The 20,286-nt window shown below is 36.1% G+C and overlaps 1 protein-coding gene across 3 annotated transcripts in view; it reads right to left on the reverse strand.

Moving 5' to 3' along the window:
• dnmbp (dynamin binding protein) overlaps positions 1 to 20,286 on the reverse strand; it is a 58,350-nt gene that overhangs the window by 7,387 nt on the left and 30,677 nt on the right. The window contains exons 1-5 of one of the 3 annotated variants that reach the window (XM_051123828.1): positions 16,744 to 18,549; positions 3,315 to 3,511; positions 3,128 to 3,227; positions 2,894 to 3,041; positions 1,137 to 1,154 (exon numbers count right to left, since the gene is read on the reverse strand). In XM_051123828.1, the coding sequence (XP_050979785.1) occupies positions 1,137 to 1,154; positions 2,894 to 3,041; positions 3,128 to 3,227; positions 3,315 to 3,511; positions 16,744 to 18,388 (2,108 nt within the window). In that variant the 5' untranslated portion in view covers positions 18,389 to 18,549. Of the gene's footprint in view, positions 1 to 1,136; positions 1,155 to 2,893; positions 3,042 to 3,127; positions 3,228 to 3,314; positions 3,512 to 16,743; positions 18,550 to 20,286 lie in introns of those variants that run through there. The other 2 variants (XM_051123826.1, XM_051123827.1) reach the window with 2 other exon arrangements.

The raw sequence follows: 20,286 nt of genomic DNA on the forward strand, positions 1-20,286 counted from the left end.
GAGCGCCGAAATTGTGTTAATAACCATTTCACATGCCACCAGAAAGCATTAATAAAAAAAAAAAATGCCAGAAAAAATACAAAAACAGTTTAAAATATGAGCAAATTTTCCCACTGGGGTCATATTCTGACTTAAAAAATTGTTTTGCACAACCTGAGTCTAATCTGTAAGGCTGGGTAAAAAAAAAAAAAAAAAAAAAAAAAAAAAATGTCTTAATTGTGATTGATATAACCGACCAGTGTAGTCTGATTCTCAAACACATTACTTTTATCAACCGGTTCTTTTTAGTGAATCAAAAACATACACTGTACACAAACTACTGACCAGTGTGGTCTGATTCAACACATTAACTTTTATCAACCGGTTCTTTTTAGCGAATCAAAAATATATAATGATCAGTGTAATCTGATTCACATATAAATGACTCTTATGAACTGGTTCTCTTTAGTAAATCAAAAACATAAACTGTAACTATATGGAGTCGAATTTCCAGAAGCATAAAAAATGACATTTACAGTTAGATTTATTAATTAGCAATGAATAATAATTTTTTTATTATGAATAATATTTATTAATTCTAGTGCTGGGCAGGGATTAATCGCGATTAATCACATCCAAAGTAAAAATCCACCCACCCCCGCCCCGACTTCACTTCCTCTTAAGTCTGATCTGTCCTGTCATAATAAAAACCCCCAAAATGTTTATTTTTTATAATCGCGATTTATCGTTGCCCAGCAATTATTTGCGATAAATCTTTTTTTTTTAAATAAATAAATAGTTAAAACAACAGTCTGAAAGACCTCCCTCCTCAATTTACAGCACTATAGAAAGATTTTCTTTCTATATGTAATAACTGAAACTATTATAGTAATAACTGTAATAACTGTGAATCACAGTTGAACCAGGAAATCTGATTAAATACCTATCCCTACTCATTTGTGCAAACTTAAGTCAGAATATGACTCAGACATGACCAGGTAAAGATCACAAGACACACAGCACACACACACACACAGCATACAAGGCCCCCTGGTCACACACGAACACAAGGAAAAAAGGGTTACGCAGGTTAATAAATGTTCAGCATGCTGTCAGGCGCTTCACATGCAGTTGCTTTAGCGTTGCGTTAAACTTACCACTCACGGTATATCCCTCTGTCAGGGGAGAGAAGGAGAGAGAGGAGAAAAAGGAAACAAAACACAGTGTCGGGTTAAACCACCTCTGTCTCTTATTAGAAACTGCTTATCACATAGTGTCCTCGTTTCAAACTGTTCATTTTTAAAATAAAAGTCATGTTTTGCCATTACGCTGCAATGAACGTGAATGCAGCGGGCAAAAGGGCAAGACGACAAACGTGAAACTGAAAAACTATTTGTGTGCTTGATTAATAAGCTGCCTGTTGCTGGGGCAACTCATGCCATGGGTCACCCGCTTCAGGCGAGAAGTAAGCCTCCGTGGGGCCTCCACTCTGATCTCCCACTGAGAGCCAAAATGAAATGTCAGTCACAGTCTAGTGTAGAAGTTGAAAAGTAATAAAAAAACAGCAGACATTATTCTTAAGGAGCTTTTTAGAGGATTTATTCCTCTTTTTTTTTATAGCTAGCTTCATCACAGGAACATCCCGCCAGTGCCAGAGAATCAACATGTTAGCAATTTTTTGCTTGGACTCTGAGTCATTTGGGATAAAGCTAAGCTGTAGACTTGGCAAAGTGCACATTTCGCAAACGTCTCAAAACTTGGGACAAACAGTTCCATGTTCCCGCTCCTGTGAAAAACATTTCTGGAACTAATGGGAAAATCTGCGGAATATTTCCTTGTATTCTTTGCTTGACGGGTACAGCGCTAAAACAAATACCACGAACAAACTGAACTCTGTACTAACAGGAAATGACATCGCTTAAAAGATGTAGATGCCAGTGCAAATGTTTACAATAAGAAACTGTGGTTGTCAAGAAGTGTGGTTGCCACAGGTATTTAAGTTCAAATAAAGCCTAATAAACAACACTAGAGGAACAGGCCGGAAGCGATTGCTGAAACAGTGAAACTACAAAAGTGGTGAAACTAGGTGAGGCACATTCCTCTTCTGCCATGCATTACTAATCCACAATAACAAAGATCTGAAAACTGAAAGACATAAAATTTCACTGTTATGCAAATAGACTCCCATTCAAAAGTCTGGGGATGGTAAGATTTTTTCAAAAGTCTCTTATGAGCACCAAGGTTGTATTTGTTTGATCAGAAATACAGTAAAACATTACTATTGTGAAATATTACCATTTAAAACAACCGTTTTTAATTATATTTTAAAAATGTATTCCTGTGATGTAAAAGCTGAATTTTCAACCGCCATTACTCCAGTCTAGTGTCACGTAAGCCTTCAGAATTTTTTAAAATCAACAGAATTTAAATTTTTAGTCAAAGTCAAAGTTCAACAGAACACTATATATTTTTAGAGAGAGAAAAGAACCATACAATAAGGGTAAAGACATTTCCTGTTTTGGAATGTCACAGATGCCTGTAGTCATCCTATGTTCAATCAGATGAGTCCATTCAAAGCAGAAGTAAAAAAAAACATACTGGTTCCTCTAGATTTTGAGATGCTAAGACTAATGATAACACGAGTAAGCTCAGCACACCCTGTAGCATTGTCTTTGTTGATGATGCATTACTATAAAAATTCTGTCTACACCATTTCCAGATACCATTTAAACTGACAGGTCATGTGTAACGTTAAATATCACACAATTAGTGTCCTACAACTTTTTCTCATACAGTTACACACTGTTAATTATCATGACTGGCATCAACATGCTTAACTGCATCTGAACATGCGTTGGTAGTGGTAACCACACCGTGCAATGAGCCGAAAGTGAAAATTAGCAGTGAAAATTACCTGAGCTTCTCTAGACATTCCAACACGTGCTTTTGGATGTTCTCATCCTTCTCGTAGGTCTCTAGTAAAGAGATGGCGTCGTCATGATTTTGGCAGTAGATCTTGTAAACCTCCTCCAGTTCACCTTTGTAGTCTAGGAACACTTGCCCTGGACGGAAAATTAATATGGTAAAACAGCAATGTGGATACTGATCTGAATCTATAATGTGAGTTCAGGATTTTGTTTGCTCTAACCTATTGAGTCGGTATCCTGGAGGGTCTTGTAGAGTCGACGGGAAAGGTCAATTACAGAGTTGATGTTCCCAAAGAGACCATCAAAGTCAATACTCTGGACCTATAGGAGATGTGGATATTTAATATGAGGGTTTGAATGGTTTTCATTACATAAATACATCATTCATGCTTGCTAAAAGTTTCTTGCCTGTTTCTTCTGCAGAGGTAGAATGATCTCCTTCACACACATTTGAAGATCCTTGATGTAGTCATGTTCTGTCTGCAGAAGCTCCTCGATGACCTTTGACCTTTTCTCCAGCATCCTTTGTTCGGGGTCTTCAGCGGTGGCCGCTGATGCCGGGGAGGATTCCAGAGACTTAGGCTGGGAGGCAAGCAGGGTCATCTCTAGTGAGAGAGAAAGAAAGAATGCCCTTGTTAACCACAAACAATTTATAATTTTGTTGGCCACTATCGGACCAGTTTTATTTGATTTTTGTTTTGATAAATGTGGTGCAAAAAAAAAGCCTTTAGCACAATATATAAAACAACTTGGCTGCTGCAGTCGATCAAAGTTAAATAAATCAGTTACTACTGGGCGAATTTGTCCACCACACTTTTCTGATCATTATAATACCACCAAATAAAATAACAGAATGACAGATTTAATGACAGATTTCGAGATGATGATAGAATGAACAAACCAATGAATGATAGATGATAGACAAATGATAGACAGAATGAACAAACGTTTAATAGATAGAAAAAAAAATGAATGATAGAATAAACAAACGAAAAATAAATAGAACGAACAAATGAATAATAGACTGAATGAAAGACAACAAACGAACAATAAACAGAATGAAAGAACAAATGAACAATAGAATGAATGAATGAAAGATAGAACAAAGATTGAATGAAAAAATTAATGACAGATAGAACAAACAGACAAATGACCAATAGATAGAACAAATGAATGATATAACGAACAAATGAATGATAGAACAAAAACAAACGATAGATAAAATGAACAAACAAATGATAGAACAAATAAACAAACAAACCAATGACAGATAGAACAAACAAACCAATAATAGATGAAACAGAAATGACAGATAGAACGAACAAATGACCAACAGATAGAACGGCAAACAAATGAACAATAGAATAAATGAATAAACAAACAAACGATATATAGAACGAACAAACAAATAGGCTGAATGAACAACCGTTAGAAAGAACGAACAAACAAGCGATAGAATGAACAAACAAATGCATGACAGATAGAATGAACAAACAAACAAATGATAGACGAAACAAACAAACAATAGATAGATCTAACAGACAAATGATCGATTGAACGAACAAACAAGTGATAGACAGAACAAAAACAAACACATAATACACAAAAACAAACAAATTAATAAGACAATGAAAGACAAAAAATGAACAATAAACAAATGAATGACAGAATGAATGAACAATAGATAGAATGAACAAACAAACGAATGATAAAATAAAAACAAATGATCAACAGAACGAACAAACAATAGACAGAAAACAAACAAAAGACAGATAGATATAACAAGCAAACTAACAATAAAATAAACAAGCAATAGATAGAACGAACAAATCAATGAACAACAGATAGAACAACCAAACTAATGATAGATAGAATGAACTAACAAATTACAGATAGAACGAACAAATTATAGATAGAATGAACAAACAAACAACTGTTAGAATGAACGATAGAACAAACAAATGATAAATAGAACAAACGAACGTGAGATAGAACAAACAATAGATGATAGATAGATAGATAGATAGATTGAATGAACAAGCAAACGATAGAGCGAACAAACAAACGAACGATAGACAGAAGAAACAAGCTAGCTAGCTAAGATAGATAGATAGATAGATAGATAGATAGATAGATAGATAGATAGATAGAACACAATTTGACTTTGATCTTGCCAGTACGGACATAGTAGAAGATTTCACACCAGTCTGAATGGATTTCACTCATTTATAAAACATGAGGAAGAACAAAGGAGACATGAATTAAGCTGCCAGTAAGAATAAGAAAGAGAAGACAGTTTGCTCTGCGTGTTGCCATTGGCTGTCCAGCGGATGTCATGGCTTGGAGTTTAGTTTGGCTGCTTTTTGATCTCTTCGGTCAGAACTGGCACTCAAATGGATCTGGGGCAGGAGAGTGTGGGAGGGAGATCTACTCTCACGCATGGGTGCCTCCCCACAATGCTGCCTGAGATGGTGCTTCATAGAAATACAAAGGACTGTCAAAGCATGCAGTGAGACATGAACCCTCTCAGGAGGCAGGGGGACCCATGGGACTTTGCATAAGACTGTGACAGAATGCTATGACAGAAAACGCCACCAGGTTTCAAAATAAAGGAAAACCCCCCAAATACTGGTACATATATAAATTTATATTATCGTAAGGTGTGTGGGAACTTCAGTTTCCTTTTTCAGTTTCATTAAGTCTTAGTGATCTGGTGATGTGGTGGTGACTCATTATAAGAAATCTTACATGGTGCTGATTCTGTAAAGACTGATAAATGATTTGAGCTCAACTCAAAAGACCTTGTAATTCCGCTGCACATCTGACCTCTGAAATGTTACAGCAAAACAGAAACTGTTCATAAATGAAATTTTCAGAGCCTCTGTTCTGAGAAACGGGACAACCGGTTCAAACACTCACTGATGCTTCAGAAGAAAATGCAATGCATTAAGAGCCAAACTTTTTGAATTTTGAAGATCAGATAAGGGTAAATGTAACTTTAAATGTAAACGTATCTTCTTTAGCTTCTGAAGGGCAGTACTAAATGTTATTCAAGCAAAATATTAAAAATGTACACACCTGGTTCAAAAGTACATCCTGTACTCATTCTGTTCAAAAGTTTTCACCCCCCGGCTCTTAAAGCATCATTTTTCCTTCTGGAGCATCAGTGAGCATTTGAACCTTCTGTAATAGTTGCATATGAGTTCCTCAGTTGTCCTCAGTGTGAAAAGATGGATTTCAAAATCTTACAGTCATTGTTGGAAAGGGTTCAAATACACAAAAATGCTGAAAAACCAAAGAATTTGTTGAACCTAAAGGATTTCTCTAAAGAATAGTGGGCAGTTTAACTGGTCAGGACTCATGAACAACTATCACTAAACAAAAAAACACAGCTGTGGATCATCCAGGTAACAACACCGTATTAAGAATCAAGTGTATGTAAAGTGCACGGGGTCATTTTTATAAATTCAGCTATTATTTTCTCTTGTGGACTATATGTAAACGTATTTTATGTGAAATATCTTATGCACGTCAGTACTAAAAAAACCACGCATTTTGTATAATTTCACTTATTTTGGTAAAAAAAAAAATTACATTTTGCAGATTATGCAAGATGTATGTAAACTTTTGGCTTCAACTGTATTATTATTAATATAATGATAGCAATCATGTGATGAATCATGCACAATACAACCTTTAAACAATTATTAATATCTAATTAACTAAAAACTAACTAACTACTACTAATAATGTTTATTTTATCATCATCTCTATAGCTCTAGGCTTCTGTATGGTCAAACCTGTTGGCAACAAGTAAACAGTTATTTTCGAAGACTTTGTACACAGCCCATTAACATGCGCTGCCCATACTAATCATTAAATAAAAAAAAGTGTGGTCTATGCAGCATCATTCATCCATGTACTAATTGTTCTACTTCACATACAGTACATAGAACATACACACACACATTACCACTATAACACAATCTGTTGTGACCCACATCTAGTTAATAGGCTTAGAGTATTCATTGTTTAGAACAATAACAATCTTCAAAGAGCAAATTTTCTTACAATACACACTTTCATTTATGGTCTCAAGAGTTTCAGTTCTTGAAACTTGAAACTTGAAACTTAATCATGTGAGCTTACAAAACAAAACAAAACAAAATGAGTTAAAACAAAAGCATCTGGATAAAAACAGTAAAACAGAAAGCCCTACATGAATTTAAACTACTTACTTTACTCAGAAACCTGTTTACGGTGCATGCTTTCATATCAAGACATGAATTGGTTAGTTGTTGGTTTACAAGGAAAGGATAAAAGGGCGAAGGAGACAATGACTGTAAATGTGTAGGAGAAAGCAGGAGAGAAACCGAAACAGAGGTAGAACTAAGGTTTCATTTCAAGTGTGTTCCAGTGCTCATAAATATGCTTCTGTATGTGTGCCATGGTCCGGTAAATGGCAAGAGAGGGTAATCTCGACAGAGCACACACACATGCACAATGGCTACTCTTTCTGTCTCTGTGGACATAATTGATTGTGACATTATGTTTGGTCTGCTTCCAGGGTCGTGCTCCAGCCAGTTGCTCACATAGTTCCCACAATAGCAAATCCAAGGATAGCCAAAAAAAATAAATAAATGAAAACACGGTACCCTAAACAATTTTGAACTTGTTTTTGGAATATAACCCGCAAATTATATTACGATTTATAGACGTATTTAAAAATGCTGCTTAGTGTGACAAAATTGTGACAAGATTATTAACTTCAATATACACTGCTTTTCAAGTTTAAGATCAGATAAGATTAGATTTTTTTTTTTTTTTTTTAAAGAAGTTTCTTATGCTCATCAAGGCTGCATTTATTTGATCAAAAATAGAGGAAAAACTGTAATATTGTGAAATATTATTGCAATTCAAAATAATGGTTTTCTATTTTAATATACTTTAAAATATAATTTATTTGTGTGATGCAAAGCTAAATTTTCAGCATCATTACTGCAGTCTCAGTGTCACATGATCCTTCAGAAATCATTCTAATATGCTGATTTATTGTCAGTGTTGGAAACAGTGGCGTAATTTTTTTTTTGGAACCTGTGATTTTCAGGATTCTTTAATAAATAAAAAGTTAAAAAGTACAGAATTTATTCATAATAGAAATCTTTTTAAAAAATAAAAGTCTTTTTATCTATTTAATACATCCTTACTGAATAAAAGTATTATTTTTTTCAAAAAAAGAAAGATAAAAAATACTGACCCCAAACTTTCAAACAGTAGAATTATATTGTATATTGTTAAAAAAAATATTTCTACTTCAAGAGTGATGTTCTTTTTACCTTTTTATTTATTGATAATAAATCAGCATATCAGAATGATTTCTGAAGGATCATGTGACACTGAAGACTGAGTAATGATGCTGAAAATTCAGTACTGTGTCACAGAAATAAATTAAATTTTAAAGTATATTAAGATAAATAGTAATAAAATTTAAGTTTTAATAATATTAGTTTTTCCTGTGTTTTTGATCAAATAAATGTAGCCTTGAGAAGCATAAGCATATATTTTTTTACATTTTCTGTTTAAAAGGAGCACCAATTAGCTGTTGTAAACTTGATTTAATTTTTAAAAGAAGAAGCTGATTTCTCAGACTTTTGACCCTCACTGTATATGATGTTTCAACATGTTATTTAATGGTTAAAATAAAGCTCAGGAACACACCGAAAGATCATAAAAATATCTGTTTGTAATGTTTACGGTCCATAAACTACTACTGTTGAATCTGAAAAGACCTTAGTACAACCATGGACAATCAATCTAAACACAAAGCAAAGAGGCATAAACCAGTGTACACAGCCACACAACACTTCCTCTCAAAAACACCACACTCCATGAACCTGACACCAATTTGCATTTCATACTGAACATTTCAATTCATCTACGCAGCAAAACTTTTTATCTTTTTGTAGGCTTGTCTGTGTCTGCGACTCAGCAGCACTTCAAGAAAGGACAGGGCCTCCAAGACGTCACCCACCTGTTACCCCCCAAACTCCTCGTCTTCACTGCCACACACAAACACACACCAGAGGTCACAGGCGGTGCATTCCTCTAAAGCCGGGTGGAATCGTCCCACTGTATCAACAGGGAAGGCTCTCTGGGGAAGACACAAACTCCTTTCTCTTCCCACATTACCATCTGAATGCATGGGAACCTGCACCATTACAGACAACTGAGCAAGCACAGAGACAGTCACTCACACGCTAAAGCCTGGAGCTGGAGTTTTGATGCCGTTAAATACACTGCACTGACAGTGATTTTAGAAGGTCTACTCCTTGTTTTTGCAGTGACCGGCTACTTGGGTCCTGGCCCCACCTCATTGAGCCTGAATTCCATCAAGATCTTGAGGATCTCTCAATGCCAAGGCCTCTTTGCCTTTCATCACTCTTAATCTGTTTCTGTTTAAAGTGGGAGTCTTTGTTCAGGTGTACCAGGGAAGCAGGTGGGCGTGCATTTTATTTGATGCACATCGAGATACAGTGTATTTCAAAAATGATTAGTGCTTAACATATATTTTATTTAGTTATTTACTTATCTAAGATGGCCTATAAGCAATATAATACATATATGATGCTAATAAGTAATACTAATTATTCTAAACTGAATTGTTAAATTGAATCACTAGCAAATAACTGCATCACTATGGAATATCACACACACACACACACACACACACACACACACACACACACACACACACACACACACGATCATTTGACAGAATTTTTTAACCAACATATAATTAATTAACTAATATATACACACACATTGCCTTTCAAAACATTTGGGTTCAGTAAATTTTAAAGAAGACTTTTCTGCTCATCAAGGCTGTGTTTATTTGATTAAAAATACAGAAAAAAACAGTAATATTGTGAAACATTATTGCAATTCAAAATAGTGGTTTTCTATTTTAATATACTTTAAAATATAATTTATTCCTGCGATGCAAAGCTGCATTTTCAGCATCATTACTCTACTCCTCAGTGTCACATGATCCTTCAGAAATCATTCTAATATGCTGATTTATTATCAGTGTTGAAAAGAGTTGTGCTGCTTAATATTTCGTTAGAACCTGTGATACTTTTTTCAGGATTCTTTAATAAACAAAGAGTAAAAAAACAGCATATATTTAAAATAGACATCTTTTCTAACAACATAAAGTAACATTTAAAAGTTTGTGGTTAGTGAATGTATATTTTTATTCACAAAGGATAAGTTAAATTGATAAAAAAAGTGATAGCAATAATTTATATTGTTAAAAAAGATTTCTATTTCGAATAAATGCTGTCCTCTTTAACTTTTTATTCCTCAAAGAATCCTGAAAAAAGAATCACAGGTTTAAAAATATTAAGCAGAACAACGGTTTCCAACATTGATAATAAAAGTAATAAATCAGCATATTAGAATGATTTCCGATGGATCATAGGAATAAATTACATTTTATTTTATATATATATATAAAATACAAAAGCATTATTTTAAACTGTAATATTTCATATTAGTGTTTTTCCGTATTTTTTTCTTGATGAGCATAAGAAAATTCTTTTAAAAACATTAAAAATCTTCATGATCTCAAACTTTTGAACAGCAGAATATATATAAACTAAATATTATAGAGATAAATGATACAAGTATTTGAAATATACATAATAGATCCATGCATTTTATACTCATATTATATTTATAATATCTGCTGCAGATTTAGAAACTTCCAGAAGGGAGAGCAAAAACAATACTGTTTCTTTATAAATTCAATGTTTCAAATAAGCAAACGTATGGATATAAAGTGTTAAGTGACATATTATTCTATCAATAAACTATCTTCAAGGTCAAAACAATTATGCAAGTTTGCAAGAACAAATGTCCAGAGAAAGCCAACCATTTTATGACTCTGAAAATGAAACGATAACATTGTTATTCATGTGAAACTCTTTTATGGTCTGACTGTGCTGAGCTGTTTTGTCCCTTTCTAGTCTAAGGTCACATGAATTATCAGGCTTGTGTGTTTAAGACAAAGTTCACACAAGACCGCCCATTTACCATGGATACCCTTCACAACTGTCATGAGAGTAAGTGTGGGAGCGAGACACACATAGTGTTGCAAACCACAAAAATCCAATCCTTCAGACAGATTTACAGTAAACACGAAGTAAACACGGCTTGGAAAATGACAGTATGTCGCCTTCAAATCTTACGAGGCTTACAAGTATGTGGAATTAATGACAAACTAATATCAAATCCCTTAAATAAAAAAACTTTTCAACCAGTTATTAGTTACAACACACATTTTCAGTCTCATTCTGGTGCAGAAACCTGCGTCACGGAAACCTGCGTTTTTTGTTTTGTTGTTCAAAAGGCTGCAGGTTCACATTCCAGCTCTGTTGTAGTCAGATGTCTGATTTGTGTGGGATGTGACACACCCGTAATAAATGTGAACAAGCCTTTCATTAACTCTCCAAATCCTCTCAGACGCATGCTTGTTTCAAAACATCCTAACCTTACTAGGAAATCGAAATAAAAGACATTGTTTGCTAATAAGACTGAGGACAAATGAGATTTTGCAGCCTTGCGAGTCCACGTCATTTCTATGAATATCTACAAAGCAATGAAAAGGAATGTCATAAGGAACTCTATTGAAAAGATATAAACTCTTTCTGACTGCAGTGAAATCGATACTCAAATCTGATTAAACAGCACCTTTTTTAACTGAAAACAGTTAAAGCGATATTTCCAAAAAATTAAAATTATGTCATTAATTACTCTCATGTCGTTCCAAACTCGTAAGACCATCGTTCATCTTCGTAACACAGATTAAAATATTTTTGATGAAATCCGATAGCTTTCTAAACCCTGTGTAGACAGCAACGCAACTACTGTTTTCAAGACTAGGGCTCTACATTTGCGACTGAAAACTACTGCGTGCGACTATGAAAAAATATTTAAGAGCACCAGTGTGACTGACCCGATCAGCATATTTGTGTTTGCGCTGAGGGGAGCTTCAAAGGCTTCTACATGTTTTTGCAATGTTGACTAATGTATCACAGACATATCTCACAAATCCTTTCATAAAGTGTAGAGAAAGTGTAAATGAGAGATTCAGTGTGCAGTGTTGAAAGTTTCGTTGATTAATGGAACTTTGTGTGATCACGACGAACTAAGATGAGTGATGGCTTTTAATGATTTTTAAGGGAGTTTGTAAATGAGATATTGATTTTATTCAAGAGTTAAATAAACAAGAGGTTAATATTAAGTGACTTACATTGTCTGACTATAACACTATTGCCTGATTTTGCTCTATTTCATAGTCAAAATTAGTTTGAAACAAGTCACAACTGAGCCGCTGCACATCTAGATTCAAACACAGTGGTGTTTTGTTAATGAATGAACGTGCGTTTTTAAATGAATCTAGCGAGTCGATTCAATTTCCCATTCACAAAGACAGTCACTTGCTTTATTCCTGAATAAATCAAATGTTCAAACGAATCAAATGAATGAATGATTCCGTTATTAAATCAGTGACTTGCCGCAACCTACTGGCAGTTTTAGTTTTATTTTTAAAGTATCTTTTTAGTTATTTAAATCATTTAATATTTCTATATTCAAAATGTTATATTTAAAACGTTAATCTAAATATGAATTTATGAATTTGATAGCACTCATGCCACCTCTAAGCCTCATCAGACATTAAAATACACCTACAAGCCACTTTTGTGTTCTTATTAATATTTTATTAATACGGATTTCATTTGATTGGTAACTTATTATTCCGCTTGCTCTTATTCTGTAATTTTAATTAGAAATTTTAAAAGGCTTATAAAATATATATTTTTTAAATCTGACATAAAAAAATGACATACTTTTAATTAAGTTAGAAAAATGCCATAACAAAGGTAAAAACAATTCCCCTGTAAATCATTTTTTATATCACCTCGTAATGGGAAGGCTTATTTTTGATCAGATTTTTTGATTAAGCTGCTCTGAAATTTTGACTGTGCTCTTAAATATTTTAAGATTTTTTTAAGAAAAGTAAGCGTAGAGCCCTGAAGGCCCAGAAAGGTAGTATAAATAATCCATCAGTGGTTCTACCGTAAATTTATGAAGCTACGAGAAAACTTTTTGTAAGCAAAGAAAACAAAAATAATGACTTTAAACAATTTTTTTCTCTTCTATGTCAGTCTTCAACACACGTTTGTATAAGTGCCATGCGTCCACACTCTTTTCCTTGCGTTTTAATACATTAATGCGTTTTAATTTTTACATATCAAGCAGCTGGTAATACAGTTTGTTTGGCTACTATGACATTTCAGTTTTCATCTCTTTCACAATACAAGAACACCTGCATATACTCTATACAACCTAGATTCATTACATATAACATCATCAAAATCTCACCATTATTCTGGCTAATCTTGGTGTTACGCTTGAATATCAGGTTCACAAAACCACTTCTTTCCCACAGAACTCTTGATTTACGAATCTGATAAGATCACCCAGTGACTCAATGTGCATATTCCTGTAGTCCAAGTCATTTAGTCGTATATAATCCACTTAACTACCTGAGATTAGCATTACAGAGACATGCCGTAATTGCATGCATCCTAACACTTGTGTCTTTTATCAGGGAGCCAACTGGGACAAAACTAAATGTTTAAGCACAAACAGGAAGACGTGATATACGTCTCCACTGAGACTGAGCCCTCCCTCTACAGTTACACAAAGAGGAGCTTCACTACTATCATGGTCAACTGTCACTGACACATCTGTCATGAGTGGTCTCTGTCAGAGAGCTGATAAACTAGAAGAATAGCACTTTAAGTACTCTGAGGAAAATTAACTCTCAACATGCAGAAAAATATTTAGTCACAAGTTTAAAAAAGCAGCAAGTCAAGGTTTGTGGCACTGAGCTTTAAGAATTTTTGGGAATTTGTTTTTCAGGTTATGTGTAAGAGCTCCTGACCTACATTAAGTAGTTAATTCTCTCCTCAGCCTGTGACTTGAGGCTTTTGTCTGCCAAGCTGGCCATTGACTTAATGTTGCACAAATGTTGTGTGAGGGTTGGTTGAAGGTTTCCACCTAATCCCCTTCTAGTCCATTGGCATGGGCAGCTGCACAGGGATTACAAAGACCAGCAACAGGCGACTATATAAATAAAGGCACATCAACACACACACGCACTTATTTGTACATTATCAACAGTAACTCATTCGGTTAGTGACTGTACCAAATGACCTCTAAAATTTAACCAATTAACAATTACTCATGTTTTTATAAAATAAATGAGTAATAATGAAGTACATTTTTCAGTGACTCTATTTATAAGAATGCAGCTCTCCGGAAATTGCTATTGGACTGCAATATTTACAAAGTAAGAAAAAAGTGAATGTGAGCCAAAACAAAGGTAGAGTTCTGTCAAGCTTGAAACAGATAACCTCAGACTATGAGCCAGGCTGGGCCTCCACTTCATGGTGCCCCAAACTCAATAGAACAAGGTCTTTGAAGGCTACATGGATTGGGGGGAGGGTTTTGGTACCAGGCACATCCTAGTCCCAGAGATTTCCCCTGGAGTCTCTTTTTCTCCTCCTCCACACTGAGGTGCTGACTGGAGCACTAGGCTATTGAGGATTACCCTGGGCTGAACTGACCACCTGCTCTGTGTCAGATATGACACAAGCCAGACGCACGTCCCACTGAGACACCCATGGCTAGCACCCATCACCAATCACTGACAACAATAACAAACAATGTCACCTCATGCTAAAAAAAAAAAAACTGATGAGGCTGCAATAAGTGAGTACCATTCATTCCTCACTGTCAGTGAAACCTAGAGGAGTAGACAAAATTTAAACAGACCCGGACCCAGTTTGTATTTCCACAGTGTGAAGGGAAGGTCATACGAGCTTAGGAATGAACCACTCATTTTAAAATCTTCCCAGTCTATTGACATTCGTAATCATGTCCACTTTAAACATTACAACGCACCATAACTTTTGTTAACTCTACAATAAGTAAATCCACTTCAACAGCTATGCAATAGACATATACAGAGCTACAACAAAAATTGAGGTTCTAAGACAAAATTTTAAGGATGACTGCACACTTATTTCTCTGACACAAAGTCTATAGAGTGACCCTAAAAATGCGGACAGTAATTTTTTCAACTACTAATTTTCTGTCAGCATTTCAGACAGTTAAAGTATTAGTGGCAACTTTGTTAGATACAGGTACTGAGGCAGAATAACCATCTCATTAAATTATCTACAGTACACTACATTAGTTAAAAGATTTTTATGTTTTTTAAAAAAGTCTCTTCTGCTCACCAAGCCTGCATTTATTTGATCCAAAGTACAGCAAAAACAGTAAAATTTTGAAATAGTTTTACTATTTAAAACAACTGTTTCCTATTTGAATATATTTTAAAATGTAATTTATTTCTGATTTCAAAGCTGAATTTTTAGCATCATTACTCCAGTCGCATGATCCTTAAGAAACAATTGCTCAAAAAGCATTTATTATTAATAAGTATGTTGAAAAGAGCTGAGCTGAATTTTTTTCAGGTTTCTTTGATGAATAGAACGTTCAAAAGAACAACATTTATCTGAAAAAAAAATAAAATAAATAAATAAAAAATACTGACACAAAGCTCTTGAATGGTATAGTGTATAATAAATAATAAATAAAACAAAGTTTTATTTATTTATTTATTTTCAGATAAATGCTGACCTTTGGATCTTTCTATTCATCAAAAATCCTGAAAAAATGTACTCAACTGTTTTAAATATTGTTAACAACGATAATAAAATGTTTCTTGAACAGCAAATCAGCATATTAGAATCATTTCTGAAGGATCATGTGACACTGAAGACTGGAGTAATGATGCAGAAAATTTAGCTTTGATCACAGGAATAAATCACATTTTAAAATATATTCAAATAAAAAGCAGTTATTTTAAATGGTAGAAATATTTCACAATATTACAGCTTTTGCTGTATTTAGGATCAAATATATGGAGGCTTTGTGAGCAGAAGAGACTTCTTTAAAAACAAAAAATCTTATGCCTGGTAGTGTATAGACATGCTTAACTAAATATGACTAGAAAAGTCTAAATACTAAAATTATTTTGCAAATGTTTTTGCTTGAAAAGACACACAAAACATAAAATACATTAAAAACAAATGTTGCTTAAATGTCCAAATGAGGACATAGTAATGCTCATAGCATGGGATTTTAAAATTTGACACTTCTTGGCTTTGAATATTTTGGTGCATTATTTTTTTGTATTGCTCTCTGAAGTCAAGGCCTCATTAAATGCTTAGTGGTTGTCAAACAAAAAGGAAAAGTCTGAAAAAGAAAGGGAGGGAGAGAGACAGAAAACAAGGGGAGACAGACAACAAAACCTGTTAGACCAGTTCCCCCCTCCCTTTAAGTTTCCAAGTTCACTTCTAAGGAAAAAACAATATGTGAAACTCAGCTCCACACTGACAGCTTCAGTAGGCAGTCTCATAGACATGCATACCTATGCATTAAGATGGTGACAGCACAATCAGCACCTTTGGCATTTCCTGAATTGATTTGGAGATGTCCTAAAGCAGAGCTCTAGGACAAGGTCAAAACAGTGCCATAAACAAAGCAGTATCCATGTGTACATTTCTACAACTATTAGTTGACTCATTCTGTTACGTCAAAGAGCACCCACAGCCACCTCAAGGTGTGTTTTGCCGCTACTCAGACCTCACATATTTATCGTCATAGTACTGGATGTGCTGCTGGTACTAATGTGCTTTACCTTGTTTCCTTCTCCTGTTGGTGGCAAACTCTGACTTCCTGAGAGAGCTGGGTGCTGTTTTCCTATAAAAGCTGTTCCTGTCAAGCGAACCCACGTAAACAGGTTTCCGTATCCGGCCTTGACCTTCCACATCCATTTTTCCTGAACCTGGCCGATCACTGTATTGGTCCTTGTGGTCATAACTGAGTTGAACAGGATCCTCGTATGATCGTCTCTCCTTTAGTGTTTGCTTCTGATAAACATCCTTTTCCCATTCCTTGTAGTGTCTTCCACTGCTGCTGTGGTCAGTACTGTAACCCTCTTGTCTTTGTTCTAAAGAATTTGACCTCACATCTCTGTAGCGGTCTTTGCTTTTCTGGTCATACTGATCGCTCTCACAACCCTTGTCTTCATAGCAGTCTTTAACACCGCTATCATAACGTTCATCTTTCCAATAGTTTCTATCATCCTTATCTCTGTAATCACGCTGTTCTCCGTCTCTGTACTGATAAGAGTCTCTCTCTTTAGGTTCAAAGCGATCCCTCTGCTCAGACTGGCTATTTTCTCTGTAATCATACCGATCTCGAGGTTTGAGGTCATAGTGGTTACCTTTCTTACGTTCGTACCTCTCCTTGTCATCTAGTTTGGACGGGTCTCCTGTTCTTTCTCTACGGTCATAATAGTCGTTACGGATCTTCTCCTTTTCTTTGTAATCATAGTTATCTCTTCGATAGTGGTCTCTTCGATCGATTGAATCCCGGTCCCTATACTGGTAGCTGTCACCTCGCCTACGGCCTTCCTCGCTGAAACTACGGTCATAACGGTCCCTGTTCCTGTCATCACTCTGGTCTTTCTCTCTACGATCATAGCGCTCATACTGGTAATCGTCTCTGGAGTCATAGTGGTCTGCTTCTCTATATTGGTACCGGTCTTTTTTCCTGGTGTCATAATGTTCTTGATGTTTGTCATAGTGCTTGTCTCTGCGATCATACCGGTCGTACTTATCCAGCTCTTTATGTTCATAGTAATCCCGGCTCCTGCGGTCCCCATCTCTGTAATGATCAAGCTCCTTATCGTAGTAGTCCTGGCTGCCACGGTCAAGACTGTACGCATATCGATCTCTGCGACTATAAGGCTCTTGACCCTCACAGTACTCATCGGGTTCCCAAGAGTGGTACCGGGTCACATGGTCAGGACGCTCCTTATTCCTTGGGCTCTGTGCAAAGTTTCTGTGATCAGAGTAATCCAGTTCTTCCGAATTCTGATAGAAGCAGTGATTGCCGGTCCACTCTTGTGGATTCCTCGGCTCCTGGTAAACTGCTTCTGGAGACTGATAGAAGAACTGTTGGGGAGGGACCTCTCGGTAAGGAACCTTGTCCCAGTCCTCATATTCCCAGCATTGTTGAGGGTACCCATTGGCTTGTCCGAGGTAGGCCTGGTGCTCCCAGTGTCCTGGTGCGGGTCTGAAATCCTGAGGGCACATAACTGCCTGCTGCTGAAGTTGCTGCTGCTGCTGAAAATGCAGCATTGCCATGCATCGCTCCTTCTCCCAGCCCTCACTCACCAATTCTTCGACGCTCTTACCTCTCTTGGGAGGAGGCCTGTTGAAGTCCCAGGGCACTGGGGCAAATGGCACAGGGTGTCCTAGGACCACCTGTCCCTTCATAATGGCCGTGAGACTCCACAAACAGGGCAAGCTTTGTTAGCTTCCCCAGATTTCACATTCCAGATCAAGATGTAGAGGACTCCACCTGTCAGGCATGCTCAAACTCTCTGTCACGCTCTAACTCTCTTTCTCCGACGGCTGACTGAACAGGACTGTCTGGTTCAGACCTGAGAAACTCAATCTCTCTCTTTCTGTCTCTCTCTCCGCCCACCCAGCCAATGGGAGGAAGAGAGGGAAGGAGGTGGGGGAGGGAAGAAGCAACAACGGAGAGGAGGCAAAGGGGAGGCATTTAGGGTTAATCATCGAACGTAGTCACATGAATGGATTAGAGGAAGACTGTGATTGGCTGAAGTCTCTGTTTGCAGGAAAACACAGGCTGGACTTCACAAAAGAGGAGGGAGCATTATCCTCTTTCATTCCGCTAACTTCTCTAAGGTGTTTTTAAACTTGGCATTGCTCATGAGCAAAGCTCATATGCCTCTGAAGACTCTTTTCAGGTTGTTATTTAACAGGGATCATGAAGTTGTGATATTTCACAACTTCTGCTTGAGTTTTTAAAGAAGTTTAGCAGGTCTATATGTTCTGTAATCAAAGCTTTATCTGTTCTAACTTGCTCGCCATGCATTTCAGAGTAGCAAGGTTCCCATGAATGTCAATCTTCTACTTTCATGTTTCAACAAGCTGACCTGGGAAAGTTGGACACAGGCCGATTATTCCAGAGAGCACCGTGCACTGTCGAGTGCCTGCATTCTGCACAATGAGCCATTGTTAAGGGCCGCCCCTGGTTTCACAGGCTAGGGCATCTTTTCATGCAAGGCAGAAAAAAAAATGCTATTCATGCGCTTCAGCATATTATATCAGTCCCTCTACAAAAAAAGACAAAACAGTACACAATACTATGATTTCCTACTGCACACAGTACTAAGAAAGTGTCACTGAATACAAATACTAGTAATGTGAAAACATGGTAAAAAGAGAAGAAAAACTGTGCTGAAATAGTAGTTAACATTTGAAGTGGATCATAACCTTTTATCAAAGTTGTCCTAAAACCAAAACAATACCCATTCTTTTCTTAGGACAACTTTTGAACTTTTTTGATCCACTTCAAATGTTGACTACTGTTTAAGTTCAGTACTGTTTAGTTTAAGGAAGAAAAATGCAAAATACTGGTCCAGTTAAGACTAAAAAAAGTGAGAATAAGAGATTTTGTGGGTCTGACTGCTTGTCCTCTTTTCTTTATAAACTTTGGTATTTTGATAATCAGTGTTTAAGATCTCACATTTCTTTACACGGGGCAGACCGAAACTGTGCATGCTGTTTTTTACTTCAGATACATCAGGAGCAACATTCCTCTGGTGTAATGGAGTTGTTCTACTTTGTTTACACAAGTACAACCCTTTGAAATGGCATTGAATTCACATTCAAAGATAGTGCACCTGGTCCCTTACATAAAAAAAAAACATACATTTCATACATTAATATCTAAAACCTGCCAAATATAATCAGTTTTAGGTTTGTATTTAATAAAGAGAGGTATGTAGAAGAAAGTGTGGCTGAAAAAACAAAGTCCTTAGGGAGTACATCGCTCTGAAGCTAATTGCTCCTAATGTCCTCGGACAGAGAGAAAAAAAACTTATGAATCTCATTTAGGACAAACAAACCTTTGGATCAAAAGCATTCAAAACAGCCACTGTCTCTCAATGAGTGCCTGTTTCATACATTTTGATTAGTCTGAATCTATCAGAGAGCCCAAAAAGTAATTACAGCGACGAAGCATTCAGATGCATGCTTGTGACAGAAGTGACAGAGGACATAGGTCTCGCATGCCACTCTTCTCATCGCTGTTATTAGAATAGCCCTCCATCCAGTCCCTCACAGCCTTTCCAGCAGGCGATGGG

The sequence above is a fragment of the Labeo rohita genome, chromosome 12 (assembly GCF_022985175.1).
Source record: "Labeo rohita strain BAU-BD-2019 chromosome 12, IGBB_LRoh.1.0, whole genome shotgun sequence".
Classification (NCBI taxonomy): Eukaryota; Metazoa; Chordata; class Actinopteri; order Cypriniformes; family Cyprinidae; genus Labeo; species Labeo rohita.